This window comes from Triturus cristatus, chromosome 12 (assembly GCF_964204655.1).
Source record: "Triturus cristatus chromosome 12, aTriCri1.1, whole genome shotgun sequence".
NCBI classification, from domain to species: Eukaryota; Metazoa; Chordata; class Amphibia; order Caudata; family Salamandridae; genus Triturus; species Triturus cristatus.
This window is the reverse complement of record NC_140595.1, coordinates 303,217,402-303,237,547: the sequence shown is the minus strand read 5'-3', so window position 1 is coordinate 303,237,547 and position 20,146 is coordinate 303,217,402. Positions and strand designations below refer to the sequence as shown.

At 45.8% G+C, this 20,146-nt stretch overlaps 1 protein-coding gene across 1 annotated transcript in view; it reads right to left on the bottom strand.

The window, feature by feature from the left end:
- The window catches only part of SLC7A6 (solute carrier family 7 member 6), a 310,477-nt gene that overhangs the window by 63,530 nt on the left and 226,801 nt on the right, over positions 1-20,146 (bottom strand). The window contains exon 8 of the mRNA XM_085637726.1: positions 6,780-6,929. Within this exon, the coding sequence (XP_085493852.1) occupies positions 6,780-6,929 (150 nt within the window). The remainder of the gene's footprint in view (positions 1-6,779; positions 6,930-20,146) is intronic.

The window sequence follows — 20,146 nt, the reverse complement described above, 5'->3', positions numbered from 1 at the left end:
ACTGTCACTGCTCCTGCAGTTGCCAGAGCCTTCACCAGTATATTTACTAGAGTAGGCTTTCCTAAGGATGGTTTGTCAGACAGAGTTACAAACTTCATGTCTGGCTACTTAAAAGCCATGAGGGCTGAGTATGGGGTGACATACACACGTTTACCACCCCACATCACCCACAAACCAATGGTCTAGTTGAGAGATTTAACAAAACCATGAAAGGCATGATCATAGGCCTCCCTGAAAAACTGAGACAGAGGTGGCTTGTCCTTTTGCCATACCTTCTTTTCACCTAAAGAGAAGTGCCACAAAAGGGAGTGGGCTTTTGTCCCTCTGAGCTTCTGTTTGGTCATCCTGTTAGGGGACCACTACGTCTGGTGAAGGAAGGCTGGGAGAGACCTCTCAGAAAGTCTAAACAAGACATTGTGAATTATGTGCTTGACCTATGTTCCGAAATGGCTAAGAACACAGGGAAATCAATCAAAAACATGAGGCCAGCCAAGAGCTCCAGAAGCTCTGGTGTGACCTAAAGACTGCACTGCCGGAGTGCCAACTAGGGCAGAAGGTATGTGTGTTGGAACTTGTGGCACCTAGGGCCCTCAAGGACAAACTAAGTGGTCCCAATCCTTGAGAGGAAAGATGGGTTCACCTACCTGGTTGACCTAGGCACTAGTAGGAACCCTCACAGGGTCATCCGTGTAAACTACCTCAAACCTTTCTATGACCAGGCTGATGTGGCCATGCTGATAATCAAGGATAAGGATTAGGAAGAAGAGAGTGAACCTCTCCCTGACTTCCTTCTCAACAGTGCTAAAGAGGGGTCAGTTGAAGGAGTTGTTTTCTAAAACACCTTCTATGCCCAACAGCAAGTTGACTGCAGAAAAGTTCTAAAGCAGTCTGCTCAGCTCTAGTCCCTAATACCCTGGTCAGACAACCTGGTATACCCATGATGTAGACACTAAAGACAGTCAGTCAACCTATCAAAAACAAAATAAATAGTCTGACCAAGTTAAGGAAAGCATTAGGGCTGAAGTCAGGAAGATGATGGAGCTTGGGGAGATTGAGCCCTCTGAAAGCCCCTGCGCTAGCCCAGTGGTCTTAGCCCACAAGCAATATTCCAAGGGTGGTAAACCAGAGCAGTGGTTTTGTGAGGGCTACAGAGGTCTCAATGCTGTTACCAAGAAGATGCACACCCTATCCTAAGAGCGGATGAATTCCTTGACAGGTTGGGAGAGGCTAGAGTTTTCAGTACTTTCGATTTGACATCAGGGTACTGGCACATTGGTCTGACCCCAGGAGTAAAAGAGAAGTCTGCATTCTCAACCCTATATGGACATTACCTGTTCACTGTAATGCCATTTGGATTAAAGAATGCCCCTGCCACTTTCCACAGGTTGGTGAACAAAGTCCCTGCAGGGTTGGAGACTTTTAGTACAGCAAACCTTGATGAAATTGCTGTTTATAGCTCTAGCTGGCAGGACCACCTGATCCACCTTGGCAAGGTCCTTGAGGCTCTGCAGAGTGCAGGTCTCACTATCAATGCAAGCAAGTGCCAGAAAGGGCTGGGTTCTTTTGTATACTTGGGTTACCTTGTAGGTGAAGGCCAAATGTAACCCTTACAACCAAAGATCATAGCAATTGTGGACTGGGTAGCTCCAATAACCCAGACTCCAGTAAGGGCATTTCTTGGCTTGATTGCATACTACAGGAGGTTTGTGAAAGGATATGGTACTATTGTGGCACCTGTCACAGAGTTGAACTCCATAAAACAACCAAAGAAGGTAAATTGGACAATTACCTGTCAAAAGGCTTTTGACAATATGAAGGAAGCCGTTCATAGTGCAGACTGATAACTCTGAACATTGGATAGGAGCGGTCCTATCCCAGACCAAAGATGATGGCCATTGTGAGAAGTTGGCCTGGTATATGCTGACCACTAATTAAAGTGGGCACCTTGTACCAGTCCAAACAATCCTAATTGATGATTAGGTTAAAGAAAACCTTTATTGAAAGCTATCCTAGTGCTAGCTATGGAGAGCAGCCTTCAGGCTAAGTTTCGAAGGAATGTAGAGCACCTTGTTTTACCAGATCAGAACCTCCCCAATGACCAAATGAAAGGAGAACAACACAAGAGATATATAAAATATATGTATTTATAACACTCTCTACTAACCTCTTTGTGAGATTAGAGCACAAAGCACACAATAGTAAATCACTAGAACGACGGTGAATAGCACAATACACAGCGGGCTCCAGGGGGAGACCGAACCATATACTAAGAAAGTGGTATAACAACCACGACTTGAGTAGACAGTGCCTAGAGCACGTAGAATCGCTGGGACCCCAAGGAACCACCCTTTAGTGACACAGGGGACCCATGGAGGACGGGTGCAGTGTGTAAACACAGACGCGAGCTCCAGACAATCCTATGGGAAAGTCGCGGTTGGAATTTTAAAGATTAAGAACACTTCGGAGAGGACTTTTAAGCAAACCCTTTCAAACAAAGAAGGTTCGTAGTCCAGCACCCTTGATAGTAACGAGATACCCGTGTTACCAATCCCAGAGGAGCCGGGTGCATAGGGGTCAAGTGATGTTGGAAACCTTCGTCGTTTTCAATGGCGTGATGCGGAAAAGTGCTGCTGCCGGGAAGATGAAGTGTCCGGTGGGATCCAAGCCTGGATCCGAGGTGAGAAGAACCTGAAAGCAGAGGGGACAGAGTCTCGGTCACTTCAGGGTGACCAGGAGCACGATAGACAAATGCCCACCGATGTCGGGTGCTTCAGGTGAGATGATGCGATGCTGGACTCTGCAGCCACGGGGACCAGGAGACGTCGACCAAAGACCGGAGGTGAGCTGTCCTACAAAGGATGTCGAGTGCTGGAGGGTCAGTGTTCGGATGGAACACTGAACAAGCCTTGGCAACTTCTAACCCACGCAGGCAGAGTAAAAAAGCTTCGCTGAGGACCAGCAAGGTCCTGGGGACTCTCCAAGCAGTGGAGAGTCAGGGTACGTCTGGAGCAAACAGGAAAGCCCACAAAGTCAAAGTTACCTTCACTGGGACCCACAGGCCAACGGACCAGGGATCGCGAAGGGACCTCGAGCTGAATCACAAAATACCAGCCCACGGAACACTCGTGGAGTGTAGGCCGGTAATCTTCGGTGGAATTACTGCTTGGGTCAGGACTACAAGTAGCCCAAAGCACAGCCTCGGGGATTGCCAAAAAGCATATGTTGCTGCAAAAGTACAAGGTGCACAGGGGTTCGGGTTGCACGGTCCCCAAGAGGGATACGGGTCTCAGGATTGCTGAGAGAACTGATCGACCTCATGGACGCTCGGGAACCCACCTCCAGTGTTGCAGAACTCTTCGGAGTCTTCAGGAGCTTGGGAGATGCAAACTGGTCAGGTGCGTTAAAGGTGCCTGCCTTGCAGGGGAATAACTCCTTTACTCCAAGGGAGATTCTTCAGTCATCCAGCGTAGTGTAGATCGTCAAAGTACTTGGTTTCTGTAGCAGAGTTTAGTCCAGGTAAAATCTAAAGTTCTGTAGTCAGGGGTTCCTACTTTATACCCAAGGAAGGGGTGGGGCAAACTCTGGGGGCCCACCTATGGGAGAGTCAGGACAGAGGGGTGGCTACACCCATGTCCTTTGTCCAGTTTCGCACCAGAGCAGGAGCAAATGGCTCCTGCAACCGGTTTGAACTGGGCTATGCACAGGGACACTAAATGTGCCCCCAGTGCAGACTTCAAACACTCAGTGCACCCACCCAGCCCTAATACACTAAATCCAGTCTGGGAGGTGGTCACACCTCCCTGTGACAGGAAACCTATTGTCAAGCCTTCCCCTGCTTGAGCTTGGCTCAGCAGCAGGGGGGCAGATTTGTGTCTGTGGCTGGCAGCATCCATATTGTGATGCCCAGCTCGAGAAAGCTGGTACCGGCTAGCCCGGTGTGTCCCATAAGTCCCTCTAAAAGGGTGGAAACATACCTCCCACACCAGTTACTGGTGTGGAGGTATGATTCGAAGGCGTTTGACACCAAAAACGAAATGTTTCTAAGCAGCCGTTTTAAAGTTAGCATTTACAGCAAGGTTATAATGCACTTAAATATATATGGTTGGTTGCATCACAAACAACCCCGGAAAATAGGTTCCGAAGGCTGCAGAGGGGATTTCCTCATGCAGGGGCACCCTCTCACATAAAACCCAGTACCCTGCCTTCAGAATTGATAAGGCCTGCCATAGGGGTGACTGATAGGTTTATATGTGCAGTGATTTAGAATAGATATAGTGAACCTATATCCAAGTAAGGGGTGCATGCACCACCTTACGCAGGCTGCAGTAGCGGACCTGTGGTGTCGGTTTGAATGGTCTCTCAGGGGTGGCAGAATACATGCTGCAGCCCCTGGGAGGCCTCTGGGGTACCTATGCCCTGGGTACATGTTGTACCATATACTAGGGACTTATAAGGGTACCCCAGAATCCAATCTGGAGTGTACCTAAAGTACATGCACAACCAATTTAGGGAGAAAGCAAATAAACTGGGGTCCTGGTTAGCAGGATCCCAGTCAGACTAGTGAAAAACCAGCAAAACACCAGGAAAAAAGTGGGGGTAACCATGCAGTCAGATTCCACCTTCCTACAGCCATGACCAGCCTGTTGCTTTAATTAGAAGGAGGTTACTCCCCAGAGAACAGCGTTGGAGTGCCACTGAGAGGCAAGCCGTTGCTGTGGTTTGGTTCATGAAGAAGCTGAGACCATACCTGTTTGGGACTCACTTTCCTGTACAAACTGACCATAGGCCACTCAAATGGCTGATGCAAATAAAAGGTGAAAACCCAAAACTGTTGAGGTGGTCCTTCTCCCTACCAGGAATGGACTTTACAGCAGATCACAGACCTGGCACTGATCATGCCAATGCAGATGGCCTTTCCATGTTTTTTCACTTAGAAGATGACTCTTGGGAAAGGTTAGTCTCATTCTCTTGAAAATAAAATGGGGTGGGGGGTGTAGGTAAGTGCCTCTTTTTGGCTGGTATTTGATGCAATTTTGACTGAAGTGCACTGGGTTCCTGCTAACCAGGTCGCCAGTGCTCTTTCCCTAAAACAAAGTAACTGTTCCCCAATTCGCAAGACCTTTAATTAGCTCTGTAAGTCACTAGTAAATGGTACCTAGGGAATGGGTACTAAAGAGGGTACCTAAAGGCTGCAGCATTCCTCATGCCCCCCTAAGGGACCCACCACCAAACTCATGCAGACTGACATTTAGGCTGCGTGAAATGATGCATACAAATGTGAAAACAAGACATGGCGCACACACACCCTGTGTGCCATGCCTCCAGACACTGCATGCAATATATCTAAGTCACGCCTACAGCAGGACTTACAGCCCTAAGGCAGGGTGCATTATATTACATCTGAGGACATATCTACATGAACTGATCTGCCACTGTGCTAATTGCTAGATAATAAATGTCAACAGAGAAGCCACCTTAAGTACATGTACTGGGCACTGGTCATTAAAAGTTCCACAGCTACACGATTGGTTCACTTAAACCTATGGTGTTTGGTATCAAACACCTTGTCTAAACGAAGGTTGAGGTGGTACAACTGGCGCCAGTCCGGATCAGTCTGTGGATCCAAGGGGCCGACTAGTGCAGGGGACGGAATTTCCAGCGGAGGATCAGTACCGAACCTGCAGGACACTCAGGTGAGCCAGTAGGGACAGGCTGCCAAAATATGAGGTGCGTGGCCTCATAAAATTTGCGGAGTTGGGTCGGGTCACTCTGGCTCCCAGAAACTCGGGAGATGCAGAGTAAGCCCGCCCAGGCACAGGCTCTACCGCAGATCCAGGCCTTTAAAGAAGAGGCTCCCTCATTTCATCAGATGCCTTCGACGGACAGGGCTTCTTGCTCTGCTTCTTTTTGTGGGACTTACTGGAACACTGTTTTGAGTGCGACCAGGATCTAGAGCTCCGCAACCATTACCGGACCTTCCCGTTGACCGGGAACAAGACCATTGTGGTGTCGCACAGCAAGGAGCGTGGGGACCGCTCCATCAAAGCCTTGGGGTGCATGGCACTGCAGTCAACGCAGGTCTTCTCATCATCGTCGCGCTTGTGGCACCGAAGGCAAACAAGATGAAGGTCCGATAACATGGGACGGTGACAGGCGCCGCAGGGCTTGAAGCTGTCTTTCCTTGTTAACATACCTGCCACTTTAAGACAAAGGATCTAAAAAAACTCTGACAAAAAGTTGAAAAAGTGTCAGTCAAGAAATGACTGTGTAGCTCTCTTTGGATCTGTGATGACTAGCGCAGAAAGAAATTAACTGGTGTCAGCGTGTTGGGGTGGTGCCTATAAAGGCACTGGCCATATTACTTTGGGTGTGGATGACACCACGTGGAGCAGAACACCACCTACCAGCAGGGGTACTATTCACAAACAAATTCCGGATCCAGTCTGATGCAAGGGATAATTCTAAGGTAAGGAATCTGCGGCTAGAAGTCTATCAGTTTACAAGGAATGCTTTAAGTTTGTGACTATGTAAGACTGAATAGTGGAGAACCAGGTTTTGTTCTCAAAATTTTAAGGACATATTTTGAATTAAGTATGTTTATAAGTGGAGTTTCCTCACAACAATTGATTATGGTAACTTTATGCCTGATAACTTTAACACCAACAAATAGTGGTCTTAAGCAAAATACAAAAAATCATGTGGAATGAAAATAAAATAACAGCAGTAGTCACAACACACGATTTTTGTTACATACCAATAACACCTTTTTGTGTACATACCTTGACAGGCCTTGGGCGTTCTGGCTCTTTCCAGCGGAGATATATCTGCCCAGCAATTGACAGACCAACAAAAAACCAATAACTGAAGCTGTAGTAGTTAATCAGCTGGAAGACATCTCTCACGGACAAGTAGATGAGAGTTGCAGCACACTATCAAAAGTCAACATTGTAACACAATTAAAATTCCGGCTGCAGGGTAAGAGCTCATTAGACATTTTATAAAATACCACTGATAATGTATTAATAATCAATATAACAACCTAACTGAAAGAATAGACTTTCTACATAAGTGTGCATAGCAACATTACCATTGCTGTTATAACAAACTTTAGAAGTCAACAGAGAACATCAAGACTGTTCAGAATCTGTGATAAATCTACTCAAAATGTAATAAGCACCACTTAATCTGTGATCCTACAATAGACTTTCCTATACTTATATCAAAACCGTCTAGAGCTGGGGGCAGTACATATGCAGGTAAAAAAAAAATGATCTCTAAGACAACAGTTGAGAAAAATGTTTTGTTTAACCCCTTCCCTGCTCATGACGGAACCGTTCCGTCATGAGCCACGGTTGTCGTGTGCTCATGACGGAACGGTTCCGTCATGACAATCCTGCCGGCGGCCGCTCCGCCTGCGCGGCGCTGTTTCCCCGCCTGTGCGGGGCGACAACGCAAATGGGCGGAGTCATGACGGAACCGTTCCGTCATGAGCACAGCTCAACTGTGGCTCATGACGGAGCGGCTCCGTCATGAGCACAGGCCCGCCGCGCTGCCCCCCTGCCCCCCCCAGCGCTGCAGCGGAATGTCCGCAGCAGCGAAGGGGTTAAACGTATTATCAACATGGCCTTTTAGAGGGCACATCCCAGAGATGAACAGCCAAGTAAATTGCTTTAGATTTTTTGTCAGGGAATGCGTAATGGAAGTAACTTCCCAAGAGTGTCCTGAAAAAGTGCGACATTGACTGTTCAACCTTTAGCAAAAAAATCATCATTTCTGAATTTAATTTCATTAAATTTATGCAGATCTTAAGCGAAGAGCTGATCATAAATTTGATAACACAAAAATGTCCAGGCTAAAAAAACATCACAGATTTGAAGAGAGCAGAAGAAAAGCAGGCACAAATTGGAAGGTTATTCTAAAGATTGAGGGTATGTAAATATAAAGACTGAAATCTATCACAGGATGGCGAGAGGAACTAAAGAGAAGTGACATAAGGGTAGAATACAAGAAAAGGTCCATATGGAAACACTGGAAGAGTGAAATGAGAACATATACACCTCTAAAAACTATACAGACAATAACAAACAGGATTTAAAAAAAGAGAAGACAGTAAGTGAAGGGAGGCAATTGAAGGGGAGAAGTGGCAATTGGAAGGAGACAAATAGAGGTGTTCAATACGAATTGCAAGGAGAGGGGGACAAGCAAGAAGACTAATATGAAAACAAGAGCAACAGTTATAGAGAAAAAACTACAAGGAAGGGGGTCAAGGTTTATTAGCATGATCTGAGAGACATGGGTAAATCTTCCAAATATATAGGTGGTAACAAAACTGACAAGCTAGTGAATAACCCGGGTAGAGAATAAATGCCGGGGCCTGCCTCACTTCAGGGGGAGGGGGAGGGGGGGGGGGTTCTCCAAGTCATAGCTGCCTGCACGGCAGGAGGCGTTTTCCTTACACCGGCAAGGCAGAGGAAGGGGCCCCAAGCACTATTAAGCGCCAGCTCTTCACATGCAGCACAGGCTGCACCTTGGCGAAGCCCAGGTCAAGGGCGGGCCCGTACTGCGCCCGTCATTGACCAGAAGAGGCAGGGCTGGACCAACCGCCTTACATCCCCCATAAGGTACTGTTGTGTCTTTTATCACTTTTGTTTGCCTAAGACTGTTTTTGCCCTCCCTGCTCCAAAATAGGGAAATTAAAATCCACTACGAACCATCATTTACCCGTGCAGGGAACTACTTTGAATGGTTTCCTACAGGGGAAGTGGGGTGATTAGTGAAGAGATTGAGCTGGTAGAACGGTGATTGTCCCTTTCCTCGCCACCTGACGCGCAATCCATGCCTCAGTTGACCTTTGCTGCTAGGGGCCTGAACTAGTCTACGCCAAAGGCAAGTTTAGGTTCTTCTGGCACCATTATCATTTGAGTTAGTGCCCCTGTAGGCGTGCATGTTGGCCATCTAGAGGGGGAAGAAACCCAATCCCAAACCCATTTTAATGACATCAATACAAGAGGCCAAATGGAGGAGATGAAGATAACTGAAGGAGCAGCCAAATCTAAGAGGCATTGTCCTGGTCCATCGACTCAATCGCCATCTAAACTGACAATCCCAGGCCCAAAAGCAGGGAAGGTCGGGATGGGGCCCTGGATTTAGTGGAAGGCCAGAGTAATCGTGTTATGGCTTCTATGGTGGGCATATTAAACCAGATTCTTGCCCGCCCGCTGCGAATAAAAACATACTAGCAAACTGTATACAATGAAAAGACCTATCATGGTAAATGATGTATCTGTCTAGGCCTACCCTCACTACAAGAGAACAGGGATATATCCATGATCTCTAGGACTAGCACCGGACCCCATAGCTGGTATTTGTAGTTAGGAAGCCCACATCATAAACTCAGTTTACACAAGCCTGGTTTGTCCGTTCCAGGACCTATTCCCTCTGCTAGAATTCTCCTCTCTGTTTATCAAGGGGCAAGGCACGGTTTATATGATAAGAAGTACTGTGCTGAAAAACAGCAGCTGTGCATTTGTGTTGAGTCTAAAATGTTAGGGGATGTTGCTGACAGAGCATAAGAAAGTCAATACGCTATGTTGTTCAACCTTGTAAGAAATGTTCAGACTAAACCCAGAGTAGAAGAACTGAATAACAATAACATGTACAGCGTATTCTGAGAATAATATCATGACATAAAATAAATGTTATGTGTATCTGTGAAAAGCAAAGGCAGCCTAAAACGTATAACACGCTAAAATAAGGGAGAACCAAAGTGGCCCCAAAAGGGAACTTACTACAAGGTGGGTGACTGATGAGGAGCAACAATCCCAAAACCTTCATGAAATAATTAAATGTAGCAATTTCTGAGCTCCTTCAAGACCGAGCTGTACATCTAACGAACTTTCAGATTATGCCCTAAATCTATGCCCAGGCCTCCCAATATGGAAAAGAAGGTATCAGTGGAGCTTGGAGCCGACTGCGATGGCCACTTTAAGAGCTCCGCTGTAGGGGACAGCCTAGCTCTCTTGCCCCTTGGACCTGCAGCTGTGTTCACTAGCCAGGCTCTGTTCATAAGGTGGGGTTACCTGCCTTAACAGTTCCCAGTCTGTGGCCTATATCAGCAGCAACCAACCCTAAGTGCGGGTTAGCCAACACAGCCACCTCCTCTGAACCATGACTGGGGCCAGCCCACTGTTCTGCTTTCCTGTTGCTGCCAAATGGAGCAGAGTGGTACGCTCATCCATCTGATATCGAGGGCCTTCCAGAGTCCGCCGCAGAGCTGTGCTCTGGCTGTTTTCTGCCACAGCTTATTATTGGCAGCTACCCTCGTGGAAAGCTGTTGGATTCCTTGAGTCGGCTTCAGACTCTCCCTATTGTTCCACTGGGCCTGATCTCTGGCTGCCATGTTCCTGGTGCCATTGGATCTACCCCTTACATGCCATACACTGACTGCCATCTAGTGGGTGGTGAAGGCTTTTCTTAGCTCGCAAAGGTGGCAATACCTAGTAGGGGACACTTTGATGGAGCACTTGGGCGCCATGTGCAACAAAGTTATATTGCCATTTTCTCCACTGCTGCATCCTGGTGACCTGCCTTCGATCGTGCCTTGTTTGCGCCTGTCAGTGATAGCAAAAGGTGGCAATCAGATGCTGCTACTTCTATGAGCCTGGCGGGTCACCTGAGGCCTGCAGCCTTTGGACCCAGACTCAACCAGATTGTAGAGATAGTCACTATTTGGTAGCCAACCCCCATCACCCTAACCCGCCCACAAACTTTATACAGCTCAACTGACTCCGCCTCTCTTCCCCGGTGATTCACGGCTGTGGTCCACATTTTCCATAGCTACTCAGTTCACTTCCTGGCCTTCTTGCTTCTTCGTGACTGCTGACATAAGATCTAGCCCTGTCTCATCGGTCCTCCTGCCATATTTCGTCTTGCAAACAACCAGCCCACCAGCTCCTGTTTTCTGAAAAGGCGGTGAGTCGATCGCAGATGTCCCTGACAAGTCCTACTCCGACCCATGAGGATAAAAACATGGAGACGCTCCTCAAGGCTATCTAGGCAGTTGGTACTATACTTACTACCATGAATGCTAAAATATTAACATCACAACGGAAGTGAAGTTTATGCGGCAGGTGGAGTCTCCCATAAGCACACGATTGGATACGGTTAATCAGAGGCTAGATGTAGTGCAGACATAATATGGTCATCTCACGGACTGAGGCTGAGACGTAGAATTACTTCACAGTAAATTCATGGATTTGGAGTACAGAGCCAGGAGGGATAGTTTTCAGATCTATTGAGTCCTTGAGGGGGCGTAGAAGGATGACATGATAGCCTACCTGAAAACTACACTATCGGACCACCAACATGTCCAAATATCGGAATGCTTGAAACTCCAGAGGGACTACCAGGACACACAATCCAATACTCCGTGCCGAAACACAGCTTGCTCACAGTGCCACCAACATACTAGGGCCATCCTGCTTGAAGCTAAGAGGGCACTAGAACCCCATGTTCTTTTCTGCTGACGATTCTGCTGCCACTAATGCCATACATGAAAGATACCTGGAACTTCACAGTCTGATGAAGCACAGATACCTTCAGTACAGGCTCTTCCAGCTGACTCAGATGCTGGTGTCATTGAACAGAAAACAACTAAGTTCTTAAATCCAGGGAAACTTGAACTGTTTCTGCACTCCCTGGACAAACACCTGAGGGACACTACCTCCTTTGACGAGGGAACTCCCACTCATTATGGGGATATGTTTGCCCCTTGGAAACCCACCAGGTGTCAGCCACAGTATCAGAGGATAGGTTGGGCCGCTGAGGAGCGAATCGGATCGCGCTGGCCTCCATCAAGTTGTAGATGTACTGCTTAAGGACAGAGACAATTTGAGATCCCCACTGGAGTCGGGCCTGGGGAGCAAGGCAACCATATAAAAAACAAATCATATTCTTTGTTTGAAGCATTAATGTTTATTATATGCAGTGCACTGATTATAATACTCTTCCCCCCACCCTGTACTGTGTCCTGGATAAGATCTCTCTGCTGTGTGTGGTCCCCTCATAATGCAGAAATAGTGCACACAGCCTGCTTACCAGTACCCTCCTCCACATTCCTGCCTTACCTGGTGACCCTGAACAGAGAGGAAGATCCTTTCCCAGACCACTGCAGCTAGAGACGAGTGATGTCATACATGCGGGCCCAGATTCAGGGATCAAGACTTATTTCTCTCATCTTAAATAGGAGGGTGTGGCGTAGCGGCTTGGCACCACTCTGCACAGGATCGAGCTCAGGGTTCAAAGTTCGAAGTTTGGCTCTCTTCCCTTTTCAGTATATTTGTTATCCTAGACACTGGATCACATCTGCCCCGCATACGCACCCCATTCCTCCTCTGCTGTTCCCATCAGTCATCAACCGATCTGGTTTACAGACCTGGACTCTATCAACTTTCCTTCAGTCACTAGGGTGGGTGGGTGGCCCCTACCCCACGGTACGTGGGTAGCGTCTGCCTATTTTAGTAAATTACTGAGCACAGTTTCCCTTCCTGCTTAGTCCTTTTCCTATCCACCTAGCTCCTTGCAGGTGCATTCTACTCTCTCTTTCCTAATGGGCTCCACTTTCAACTGATTTCCCTGGTAGCTGGACTGACACGGAGACCCACCCCATGGCCTCACTATAGGTTGTTGCGGTCGCAAACTATAATATACATGAATGTGTATGGGTTGTTCTATTACGTCAAGCAAAAGAAAATCTTACATTATTTGAACATGAAACATACCGACATAGCCTTGCTACGAGACCCAGTTTCTGCTGGAAGAATCTTAAAAGCTCAAACGTGAATGGGGTGGGCTATGCTATATTAGAGGTAGGACACTTAATGATTATGGGAAGACCTCATCCCCGAGAGTTTGCTCTAACAAATGTGGAGTTGCTATCCCATTGGGAAGTAGCTTCCATCAAAGGTCCTTAAGACTTAGGTGGACGAGGAGGGCCGTTGGGTATTTGCCAAATTACGAGTCCTAGACAAGACCACCGTAGTGTGCTCCATCTATGCATCCAGTACCGAAAAGACTCGTTTTCTTGCCCTATTATCCAGACTGCTGCTCTCACGTCTGAAGGTGCCTGCCCTCCTGGTGGGTGACAGGAACCCAGCTTCGAACCCGCTGCTTGATGGGAACAGGCACCCACATTTCAACAATCACACTGACAAGGCCTTCTTCCAGGTACTTACTGATGACCACGCAATGGAAGACAGTTGCCGATTATTTCATCAAGTGGACAGGAAATACACATTTTACTCCTGCCCCCATAGAACAGAATTGCATACTACAATTTTATTCACGGAGGGCTCCTATCGCACATAACCCAATACGATATACCGGAAGTAGGCCTCACTGATCACAGCCCAGTTCTCCTAGGTCTCAACATTAAAGACATAGCACCTTCCCTACCACGGTAGAATATGAAGGCGTTCGCCTATCGGCTGCTCAAGAGCAAGGGGCAACTTCCTAAAAAATATTCGGTTGTACTTTTCAAAGAATAAAGGATCACTACCTCCTCATGGGGTCCACTGGGCAGCAGGGAAGTCGACCCTGAGGAGAATGATGCACCTTTCGGCGCTGGCAAAGCACAAGGCCCATGCCCTTTGGTGTCTAGTATCACTACTCTTACAGAGCGATACAAGGCTACACCTACACCCACTCTAAAGAAGCAGCTGGAACTCGCCAAAATACACATTCATTCATTCTTCACTGTGGCTGCAGGAAAGGCATTGAGCAAAATCCAATGGTGTGGATACAATCATGGAGCTAAAGCTAAAGCTGGGAGGTTGCAGGCCTCCCAATTGCAACAGTGGGCATCCCAATTAATCAAAGTGATCAGTGACGCGAAAGGGTTCCATCCTTGTGTACCCCACAGTGAATTGCTTTGCTACTTATTACACCTCCTTGTATGCCTCAGAAACTGGAGAGGTCTCTGCGTACGTTGAAAATCTTATGGCACCACTATACTTGCCTGTCTAAAATGATTAGAGACCCACCTTCCTTGCAGGTGAATTTGCAGAGGGTGAGGTGAGCGAGGCTAGATCAGCACTCCCAATTTGCAAGTCTCCAGGAAAAGATGGGTTTCTGGGAGAGTTTTACAAGACTGGGAAAAAAACTGACCCAAGTATTTCAAGAGGCACCTGGTTCCCTTGGGGACGTATCCAATAGAGCAACAATTACACTCGTCTTCAAGGACAACAAGCACTCACTAGATGTGCCAGCTATCGCCCAATCTCCTTACTTTACATGGATCTAAAAATCATGGATAAAATATTTGTGACGTATCTTGGTAAGGTGATTTCTCACCTTATTAATTAATCACAATATGGGTTTGTCCCGGGCCGTAGTTCCCGCAATTATCTGAGGAGGTTGCCTTACCTCTAATCATGGACTACAGATGACAGAGATATTCTAGCATTCTCCTTAGATGCGGAGAAAGCTTTTGACTATGTAGAGTGGCAGTTTCTCTTCTATGTCATGTCTTACATAGGCCTGGGAGAGGATTTTATACGCAAGGTTAGCCTTCTGCACAATGTGCCATCAGTGGAGGTTGCACGTGGAGGTTGTCTAGGAGTCCTTCGAGATTCGCCATGGCACCTGACAAGGGTGCCCTTTGTCCCTCCTTCTCTTCTTTCTAGCATTGGAGCATCTTGCAGCAGCAATTCAATTGGCTTGAGAGGTTAAGGGCATCCCGACAGCAGCAGGTAAGACCGATGTTCTACCCCATGCAGATGACATCCTGCTCCTTCTGCCCAACCCCGATCATCAATTGTTTCAGTGATGTATCTCATCAAAGATTTCTTCGATATATTGCATTACAAGATAAATGGTTCCATGTATGAGGCTTTTCCTATGTCTCGAGCTACCACCAATGCTTGTATCTAGGGCTATAAGATGAGATGGGTATCGGAGGGGCTTCACTATTTGGGAATTCACATCAAAAGTGGTCTCTCTTACATGATTAAGGATAATATTACCCCACTGACAGAATACACCATGCAGGACTTTTGTCCTCTAGCCTAGCTTTTCATTTAACTCAACTGGCTGAATATTTGTGTCCTGGATGGGAGGTTCTGCAGTGCGTGCGGCTGGAATGGTGCTTTAACTGTCCCAATCAGTTTCCTCTTCCATACCATACCACCTCTAACCTTGTCGCCTTATTGAACCAAATCCTATCTGTAATGGCGGTGATTTGGAGAGCTGCTCATGGACATCCCATCATTACTGTATCACAAAGCTGCACTGTGGCACAAAATGGGTAATTGTATACATGGGCAGTTCTATAGTGCTTCCTAGTATAGGCGCAGTCTTAAACGGGTGAATAAGATGCATGACAGAGAGCTGCTCAAGATATACCCGGTGCTCAGCTGGAATTCAAGATTCGGAGCACTTAACACTGGCAGTATCGACAACTAGCCCTCTGCATGTGGAGCACTCCCCATGGAGCCACACCGGTGACCACCCTTCGATACTTAAATGCACTGGGCCAATACAGGGCTATAGTTTCCGGCTGTATAAATCCTCATTAAAATGCTAAAGTCAAGCCCTTCCTTGAACAGGACCAGACGCTCCTTGGCAAAGGATACTCACCGAAGGCAATGTGCTCCTGTTTCACAATCGAGTCCTTAGTGAGTCCAGGTTGAAATTTTTAGGTTTCAAAATCTTGAATGTCCGGCACTAGACAATTATTGGATGAATTACTGAATTAACTTCGAGACAGCTCCGCCGGACACAGCGCCTTCTTGTTTCCTTCACACACCCCTAGCATGCCCTCCTACATGACACATCTGAGCTCCTTGTCATGAGCAAAAATGGCTCGCAACTTCACTTGTTGTAGCAAAATTATATATGCTCTGCCGGTGACAGAAACCCCCCTCCCTGAGTACTGAATGGATGATTGAGCTACACAAAGGGGCTAGCACTTATAAACTTGACAAATTGCTCATCTTCGAAGCAGTTTTTGAATCATTCCTCGCATAAGATGCCACCACCCCTTGTTAAATAACCTCCTAGAGCTGCTCCCATTCTGGTTTACATAGCCCTTGTTCCCCTTTCATGTTTCATTATGCAGCTGTTCTAGGCCTGTTAAAGTTGTTGCACATGACTGGCATGTACATGGTAGAGTCCAGGAGTGGGTGCGTTTGACACAGTTTCTCCTTAAGTTAGCACAGTATAAGACCTTGCTGAATGCTCAGATCTCCAAACTTCCTTATTTCTGCTTTCCTGTATCATTGCACTGCTATTCGGTTTGGTACATGAGCCTCCATTTTGCACTTTATTTAACAAAAAAAACGGAAAAGAAGGAATCGTTTTTTCCTTTCCTTTATCACGTCACCTTTTTCCCCTGACTGCTGCTGTGGACTCTGAGTAAACTGGGAAATGAAGCGCTGTTGAGCACGGTTCCACATTCCATCATTCCCCATGTTCACTACTGAGGCTCCCAGCATAATCTAATTCAAAGACCACTTTGGAGTCTAGTCAGGAAGCCCTCTGTCACTACTCCAGTCCCCCTGCTCTTAGCTTTCAACGTCTGTTGACTGTTGTAAAATACTCTGTTCCTGACAGAAACAAACCTTGTGGCTGGGGAATGCCTGCAGCTGCATTTCTAAATGTTCCTGCTACAACATTCACGTCATCTAAAAACACTGAACCCCTCAGTTTTGCCATCTTAGGCTCACTGTTGAAACCTACTGAGTCGGTCTATTAGGCAATACATTTCAAAAGCAGAAAAGCCTTGATGCACAGATTTTACTCTACATAACACAGCACATTCTGCCCTTCTTTATAATGCAGGTTATGTCAGTTAAAGATACGTCTGTCCCTTTTATTCCTCCTGAAACTAGATTTATCTTGTGTTCTAGGAAGTGAAATGTGATAATATAGCACATCACCTTCCTTCTAACTGACACGGATTGTCTAAGCATTATCCATGCACAAACCTGTTTTGATGGGCTAAAACTTTGCCATTTGCTTTTCTGCTTTTTTATAAGCAATCTTTAAATGCACTATTCTGACCAGATAGCTTACTCTCCAGGGCCATTCTCAGCAATCTAATTCTGCAACTTCAAGGTACACTAAATGCTAACCTACAACTTTAACTACTACTTAAAGAGGTCATCATAGACTTGTATGCTCTCCCCTTTTGTCTGAACTTTACTCAACAGCCTCACACTCAACTCCACATTACAGCATATACTGCTTCGCAGATGTGGTTATTCTTCATTATAAGCCTTAGAGCCCTACACCCAGCATCTCAGAAAAACCTGTTGCAAATTCTAATCACCACTATTTTGCTATTAGTTTCCTTTCTTAATTGAGCCCTTAGGGTTTCCTACACCCCCACAGTCTGTGTTCTACACTTTCTTGCTTCCTGCACTTTAGATTTAGTACCTTGCATTCTCTTAACCCGTAAATTCTGATCTAAAGTTTGTACTGCATCCTATGCCTGTCATATGCCATTTACTACTCCCTAAACATTCACAACTCAATTATGCCAACAACCTTATTTACATGATAATAGCTGAGAAGGGGGGTGAATGGGGCAATCCGGGACTCAGTCTGTGTTTTCTCCAATGCTTTACACTGGATGTAAGTTGTGCTCCACCAAACGAAAGGGTGTCAACCCAGAACCCTAAATAAATCTTGAACAGAATCCTAAGCCCTGAGCACATACATATGAGTGTCCAAATAAAAAAGTCTTCACGTCTTGCTCCTGTTTTCAGCCAGACTTCATTTTATTCTGGTCGTCACAACAGCCTCACATCAACCAACATGGGTTTCATCTTCGGGTTTAAAGTTACCCTTCGACTTCTTCAGAGCATCAATTCTGGTAGGCCTTGTATACATAACGATCTTATCAGCAATGTCCTATCAAAGTCTCAGTCCTGGCAAAGTAGATACTCGTGTGTCTTAATGGTGACACTTCCCAAGTGCGGGAAGCAAAGTACACCTTTGTCCGCACAATCCGCTGTGGTGTTCACAACGGATTGCACGGACGAAGGTATACTTTTTTATATGGACACTCATATGTATGTGCTTAGGATTCTAACCTTATTTACATGCAAAACATCCATGTCTATCCCGCCCACATTAAATGCATTTATTTATAAAAATGTTCAATATAGTACGAACAAGACCCAAGAGGGTATCAGAGCGCTTTACAAGAGGTCAAGAATAGAAACAGTACAGCTGATAAAATTTAGGATGGGAGGGACCCAAAATTAGGCAGGAGGCAATCAGAGAGCCAGTGTCCCCCGCTACATATAGCTATATATGATCATAGAAGTCCACTACTTTACATGGTTAGAACAGATGTGGCATAATGTGGCCAGCTAGTAGAGTACATGAGCCTTAGAGCAAAAACGTGTTCATCAGTAGGACTTGGACTTCCTTTTTTAAATGATTCGGTGGAGGAGAATCAGTCTGATTTCAGGGGGAAGGGAGTCCCAGATTAGAAGCAATACCCGAGAAGGCTCGCTTGTAAGTTTTCTTTTTACAGAATATCTGAGGTTTCAGCAGTAAGGTGCTGGAGCTTTTAGAAGATCTATTCTCAATCCTTGCCTCATAAGGGAGCCAGTTTAGAGCCTGCATTTAGGAGTTATGTAGTTGTATCTTTTAGATCCTGTGATGAGCCTAGCAGGAGAGTTAAGTGAGGCCCTTAGAGGAGCCAACATTGACCCAGGTAGGCCGTAGAGGGTTACAATTCCATATTCTAACCTGCAAATCATTAGGGCTTGAACAACTGATTTGAAGTAGTCGTCGGGAAGGAAGGGTTTTAATTTCCTTTGGATGCTCATTTGGAAGTTGGCTCATTTAGTGGCTGTACTGATGTGCTCCTGCATGTTTAAGTTCTTGTCAAGGATTATTTCTAAATATCCTGTGGAATCTATGATGTGTGGAAGGTAGTTTAGAGATAAGTTGCTTCACCCATTCTCCGATATCAGAGGACTGTTTGGCTGAGGCGATTAAGAGTATTTCTGTTTTTTAGCGTTTAGTTGGTTGAGCGTCAGCCAATTTAAAAATAAAAAATAAATAAGAGTTGTGTGGTGTTTCCAAGGGTTCCACTGTGAGGTTCACTCTGGTCCACTAGTATCAGGGGGTTCGATGTCTATTCACAAATATGGAGATGACTATCACGATCACCTCTTCTTAAAAGCCATTCAGCATAAAATTCATTGTCTCACTAAACCTTATGCATGGATTGTTGACATCATCATGATGCTCGAGCCCCAGAGTTCCTGCTTATCACACTGAAATACAAAAAATTAGATCCAGCGTTTCTAGATGCTATCAAAGTGAGAAAAAAACCTCTCTTCCTCCCTCTGTCCAACAGATTGAAATCCCTAGGTTTTATGTTAGATTCTTCTCACCTACTTAAAAAACTGAAATAAGAATCTGCTTTCACATGCCCATTTAAGAAAGGGAGCCCCTCCAGGATGAAATGTTAGTATAACTTTGCATGTAGATTTGTCTTGCAAGGGTCTCGAGGTCAGCTGGAGTCCAGGTCTTGCCCTGGCAGATTTCAGTAGTGTACGATACTGTATCCACATTTTTCAGCTGGTCACTCAATTACTTCTTAGTTTTGCCAACACCATCATTATATATAAGGTTACCAGATTACTTCATGACATCAAGAGCACTAATTTCCACTCCTTATTTTTCCTATAACAATATATTGCATACCAAGAGTTAAAAGCTCAGATTCAGTTAGATAAAAAAAATATTGTACTTGTAAATGGAAAGCACAGTGAATGAAGTGCTCTGTTAACCTTGTTTATTAGAGTGACTCTAGCTTCAGTCAAGGCTAACTTACACTCCACGGCCTTTCTTTTTTCTGTTCGCATCAAGGCTTGACCACATCACCCCTATCCCAAGCAATTTATATAGATTTCCCATTGAAGCAAGAATGACATTCAAAATTGGCTGCTATCTTTATAAATCAATGCACCAGAATAAATCCATCTCCCAAGCCAACTTGTTTTCTTAGGTACCAAAAAGCAGAAATCTTCCTACTTGGGAGTATCAAGATATAGAACTATGATAAAACCAGTGTTTCACAAGAGCCAGAACTGCTTTCTAGAACAGTCTTTCTACGGATTTAAGA